The 6,000-nt window shown below is 49.8% G+C and overlaps 1 protein-coding gene across 1 annotated transcript in view; it reads right to left on the minus strand.

The window, feature by feature from the left end:
* The window catches only part of RGS3 (regulator of G protein signaling 3), a gene marked incomplete at its 5' end in the record, with an annotated part of 126,049 nt that extends 120,926 nt beyond the window's left edge, over window positions 1–5,123 (minus strand). The window contains 1 exon segment of the mRNA XM_079706521.1: window positions 5,045–5,123. Within this exon segment, the coding sequence (XP_079562647.1) occupies window positions 5,045–5,123 (79 nt within the window).
* Window positions 5,124–6,000: the final 877 nt, after the last annotated feature.

The raw sequence follows: 6,000 nt of genomic DNA on the forward strand, positions 1-6,000 counted from the left end.
TTAATTTTCAACATAGGTGCCAAGACCATCCAATGACGATATAATAGTATTTTCAACAACTGATGCCAGGACAATTGGATACCATGTACACGTGAATGAAGTTGGATCCTTTCCTCACACCATATAAAAAAATTAACTCAAAATGTTTTTTTAAAATAAGCTTTTAACTCAAACTCAGAGACCTAAATCTAAGAGTCAAAACTATACAACTCTTTTTTTTTATATAAATTTATTTAATTTATTTATTTTTGGCTGCACTGGGTCTTTGTTGTTGTGCGCGGGATTTCTCTAGTTGTGGCAAGCAGGGGCTACTCTTCATTGCGGTGTGCAGGCTTCTCATTGTGGTGGCTTCTCTTGTTGCGGAGCACAGGCTCTAGGTGCACAAGCTGCAGTAGTTGTGCCGCGCGGGCTCAGTAGTTGTGGTTCGCGGGCTCTAGAGCACAGTCAGTAGTTGTGGCACACAGGCTTAGCTGCTCTGCAGCATGTGGGATCTTCCCGGACCAGGGCTCGAACCCATGTCCCCTGCATTGGCAGGCAGACTCCTAACCACTGCACCACCAGGGAAGCCCTCAAAACTATAAAACTCTAAGAAGAAAACATAGAGGTAAATTTCTGTGATCTTGGATATGATCGTAGATGCTGAGATTTGACACCAAAAGCACAGCAACCAAATTAAAAATGGATTAATTGGACTCCATCAAAATGAAAAATATTTGAGTTTCAAAGAACACTATCAAGAAAGTGGATCAGGGCTTCCCTGGTGGCGCAGTGGTTGAGAGTCCGCCTGCCGATGTAGGGGACACGGGTTTGTGCCCCGGTCCGGGAAGATCCCACATGCCGCGGAGTGGCTGGGCCCGTGAGCCATGGCTGCTGAGCCTGAGCGTCCGGAGCCTGTGCTCCGCAACGGGAGAGGCCACAGCAGTGAGAGGCCCGCATACCGCAAAAAAAAAAAAAAAGAAAAAAAAAGAAAGTGGATCAAAAAACCCACAGATTGGGGCTTCCCTGGTGGCGCAGTGGTTGAGAGTCCGCCTGCCGATGCAGGGGACGCAGGTTCGTGCCCTGGTCCGGGAGGATCCCACATGCCGCGGAGCGGCTGGGCCCGTGAGCCATGGCCGCTGAGCCTGCATGTCCGGAGCCTGTGCTCCGCGGTGGGAGAGGCCACAGTGGTGAGAGGCCCGCGTACCGCAAAAACAAAAAAACAACAACAACAAAAAAAACCCACAGATTGAGAGAAAATATTGTAAATAATATCTGATAAGGGACTAGTATCTAGCATATATAAAGAACTCTTACAACTCAAAAATAAACAAGTAGTCCTTAAATTGGCTATTTAATTTTAAATTTTTAAATTAAATGGGCAAAGAATCTGAATAAATTTTTCTCTAAAGAAGATATACAAGTAGCCAATAAGCACATGAAAAGATGCTAAATGGCACTGGTCATCAGGGAAATGCAAATCAAAACCACAATGAGATAACCACTTCACATCCACTAGGATGGCTAGAATCAAAAAGTCAGATAATAGCAAGTGTTGGTGAGGTTGTGGAGAAAGCAAAACCCTCGTGCCTTGCTGACAGAAATGCAAAATGGTGCAACCACTCTGGAAAAGAGTTTCGTAGTTTCTCAAATAGTTAAACATAGAGTTACCATTTGACCTAGCAATTCCACCCCTAGGTGTATACCCAAGAGAAGTGAAAACATTTGTCCACACAAAAACTTGTGTATCAGTGTTCATAGCAGAGCAATATTCATAACAGCCAAAAGACAGAAACAATCCAAATGTCCATCAATGAATTAATAAAGAAAATGTGGTATATCCATACAATAGAATATTACTCAGCTGTAAAAATGAATGAAATACTGATATATGCTACAACATGGATGAACCTTGTAAACATTATGCTAACTGAAAGAAGCCAGTCACAAAAGGCCACCTATTATAGGATTCCACTTATATGAAATGTCCAGCATAAGCAAGTATATAAAGACAGAAAGTAAATCAGTGATTGCTTAGAGTTAGGGGACAGAGGGGATTGGGAATTGGGGGTAATAAACTAAAGGGTATAGTGTTTCTTTTTGAAGTGATAAAAATGATCTAAAGTTGACTGTGGTAATGGTTACACAACTCTGTGAATGTACTGAAAACTATTTAATTGTATACTTTAAATGAGTGAATTGTATGTATGTAAATTATATCTCAAAAAAGCTATTTTTTAAGTTAACAAATATACTAATAAAATTAAAATATATAATCCTGAAGGAAAAAAAACTTATGTGCACCTGTAATGGCTTCTTCAAATTATACCATTTCTTATAAATATAAAATCCCTCTGTAGTAGTTGGGTTCGAGCTCTAGTTTACTTACCCCCCTCCCTTGAAGCCAGGCCACCTCCTTAGAAGGCAACAATGTATGGCCAACTAACGTTACTTGAAGGTGCCCCTTACTGGGGTACAAGGAGCTGTACTCATGCACACAAACACACACACACACACAAATACATAAATCACGACATATTCCATACAGTATTCTCCCTGAAAAAAATTCTGGTCAAAACAATTTTGTTTCTTTTTAGTTCCAGAGATGCTGGAAATTTAGCTCCCTTTACCTATTTGTGCTCAAGGAACTACCAGTTAAGCAGCAGCTTCCTCTGGTTCCACCAGGGCAGAGCCCACTGTTGAAGGCCAGGGGCTACCTGCCATGCTGGGGATAAGCCAGTGAACTGAGGAAAACTTAGCAAAGACCTTCATTTTAAGGGAGTCCAAGTTGGCTATCAAACTGAATAGTTGATAGACAAAAACTGAATAGTTGATAGCCAACTGACTCTGAATCCATAGCTTCCAAACCTGGCTCATTAACAAAATACTTCTTAAAATTACAGATTCTTGGCTGCACCCCAGACCTATTAAACCAGGATCTCTGGGATCTTCAGGTGCTTCTGATAACTGGCCACGTTTGAAAACCCCTGGTAAAACTCTTCATTCCCAAGCAGACAAGCAAAGATCACTCAGTGTACAAAGAAATCAGCAGCCTGGAAGAGGGACGGCATTTGTCAAGGAAACAGAGCTAATGAAGGAAGCAGGAGAGAACTCTTCCAGTGTCAGTCCACAGAGAGATTTGAGAGGAGGCTGCATACGTGGAGCGGGAGGCTCCCCACCCCACCAGGTTCCTGCCCGCCCCGGTGCACACTCAGGTCACATCACACCCTGATACCCACCCAACGCAGCCCTGAGGCCATGTCTGGGCAGGTCATCCACTCCCTGCTGGGTTGGACCCTCCCCAGCTTCCCAGATCTGGCAGGGAGATTAACTCAGTACAAGAATATGGGCTGATACAAGGAAATAGTCACATCATACCAGTAAGGAAAAGAAACGGGTTACAAAGCTGTGCATACAGCAGAATCTCAATTTTGTTAAAATTAGGCACACACAAATACACACCCGCGCGCACACACACACACACACAGAGAAGTAAGTCTGGAAGGATATAAACCATGTTAACAATGGCCTCCTCTGGGGAGTCAGATTACAGGTGATTTTCGCTTTCTTCTTTTCACTAAGTTTTCAACAATGAATACATCTTACCATGATAATAAGGAGAAAAAACAGTGAAACGTTTTTTACTTTTTAATCAGGACACGGCTAAGGTAACAAGGCCTCACAGCTCTCCGCCACTTGTTCCTGACCACCCCAGTACCACCAGCTCAGAGCATCCCGGGAACCTCCCCTATCTGGTAGAATCCCACATTCTCATGGGGCTAACAGGAATTGCCTCCACTGGCTGGGAGGATTAAATGAGATGATGCAGGGGAAGCACTTGGCACACGGTATGGCACGTGATAAACATGCAACAAATGGTGTTGAGTTAATTACTCTTGTTACCCTCTACCAACTGGACCCGTGAATTCCAGGATACCAGACCACAGGCCATTTCTAGGGGCCAAGCCACTGCTTTTCCGTTACTCCCTCTACCCCTGGAGAAGAAGGCAGGTTGTGAAGAGCCAAGCGTGCTGATACAGGTAAGCCCTAGAGGAGGAGAGCCGGAACCCCAAGGAGGGCACAACTCCTTAGGTGCTCTGTCTTTGAAAAGTGGGCAAAGTCCACTTATGTTGCAGTAACTGCCCCAACTTTCATGAGGAAAATTGTATAAAAGTTTTTTTTTTAAATGTGCTGTACACGTCATCTCAGAAGGCTTGAGCTCAGGTACCAACTCTGCAGCTGGCTCATTGGGAGACCTTCCTCTCGGGATCTCAAGTCTTCAGAGAGGAGACATAAGTCCCTGCCCACAGAGAGTTGCAGAACCAGTGAGGAAACAAAGGCTAGGGAGAGCTGTATCCTAGGACACGGCTATTTATCTTTCTTGTGGGGACTTGGAAGGCCAGGTTTGCCCAGATCCTTGGGGCAGCTGCTGCCCAGCTGCTATTTGGGGGGATCCACTCCTGCTATCTAGGGGCTTGGAAGCAGGAGCCTACTGCCCAATTCTTTCCGCCTCAAGCCCCCAGGGCAGCCCTGGGACCCTGCTGAGAGCGCAGTAGCTCCTGGAGGAGAGAATTCTCCCATCTCTGCTGCAGGTCAGGCATCCGCTGGAGCCGTGGCGCTGCAGCCTCTCCAAGGTGAGCCCACAGGAAGCCAAGGCCATCGGGGCTGACCCAGCACCTGTCTCGTCCCTGAGCCAAAGGAAAGAGGACTGAGGAGGTCTGGAGATGTAGTAACAAGACCTTGACTTAACCCTGAGCTGCTTGTTAATGGGAAGCTCCGTGGTGGCAAACCCCATCCCTCAAAGATTAACTGGGGCACGACTGTCCCAGCCAAGTGAGGCACAACCAACTGCACTCGGCCCCAGTGGCCAGGCAGCAGGTGGGGCCCAGCGGCTTGCGCGGCCTGAGCCTGTGCCCTGAGCCCCTCCTGAGCGACCACGGGAGGCAGATGTCCCCAAACAGAAGGATGGCTGCTCCCTGCCTCACCTGCCACCACGAGGGGGTTGCCCTCTCTGGGCGCTGCGGGCAGGGTGAAGCAGCCCCTGGCGGCAGCCGCCGCGGGCACTTACCAAAGGTGGTGAGGTAGAAGGACAAGCCCGGGTGGGCGCGCCGGCTCCCGAGGGAGACGCGGTGCAGGGAGCGCTCCATGGTAATGGACCCGCTCCCGCCGGGCCGGTGCGCCTGTAACTCGACGCGTCTGTGTTGCTCCCAGTAACCGAGGCAGCAGGTTCACCGCCCCCGCGCCAGTGTCTCGGCGGCGGGCGCGGGAGGCCGGCTGCAGCGCGCATTTGAACCGGCGGGCGCGCCAGGCCCTGATTGGCCCGCGCCGGTTTGAATGGGGAGATTTCCACCTGACCGAGCCGCCACCGGCCGAGGGGAGGAGGCGCCCGCGGCCCATCTGCTGCCGGGACGGTGGTCCTCCCCGTGGAGCCGGCAGGATGGGCGGCCCCACCGAGGCTCAGGGCTCGGGGGCCGCTCTGGGCTGCAGGTGCCAGCCCCATACCAGGCCCGCGGCTCCTGGCGCGCCCACTCGGCGGGCTTGGCCTGCTCGCCCAGCTGCCCCAGGCCAGCAGTTAGCCAGGTTTGCGACATGCTTTGAAGCTCAGACCTGTACTCACCAGACCCAAGCAAGGGCAGGGGAGCACCCTCCTGGCCCAAAGAGGTGGGGTTTGGAAAAACGTTCTCCACCCTTGGACCTCCACCCCCCACCAGCTGCAGGGCCCTTCCCTGACCCTGGCCCCTCCATCTCTCTCTTGAGCCTTCTCTTGGATGAGAGCAGCCTGGCACAGGTCCAGACCAGAGCAGCTTCCTCCAGCCAGCCTCATGGCCCGCCATGGGCAGCCTGGTGCCATGAGACAGGAGCACAGGCCCCCAGCACCTGAGGGACAGAAATGCACAGTATAGTATGTGGAGGGGGCAGGCACTTTCAATCTCCAGAGCTTGTTGCGAGGAAGCAGAGCTGGAAGGAAGGTCAGCCCCTGCGCTGCTTTGTCGGCAAACATTCACGGGATGCCTCCTGGGAGCA

Source organism: Hyperoodon ampullatus (assembly GCF_949752795.1).
Source record: "Hyperoodon ampullatus genome assembly, chromosome: 6".
NCBI lineage: Eukaryota > Metazoa > Chordata > Mammalia > Artiodactyla > Ziphiidae > Hyperoodon > Hyperoodon ampullatus.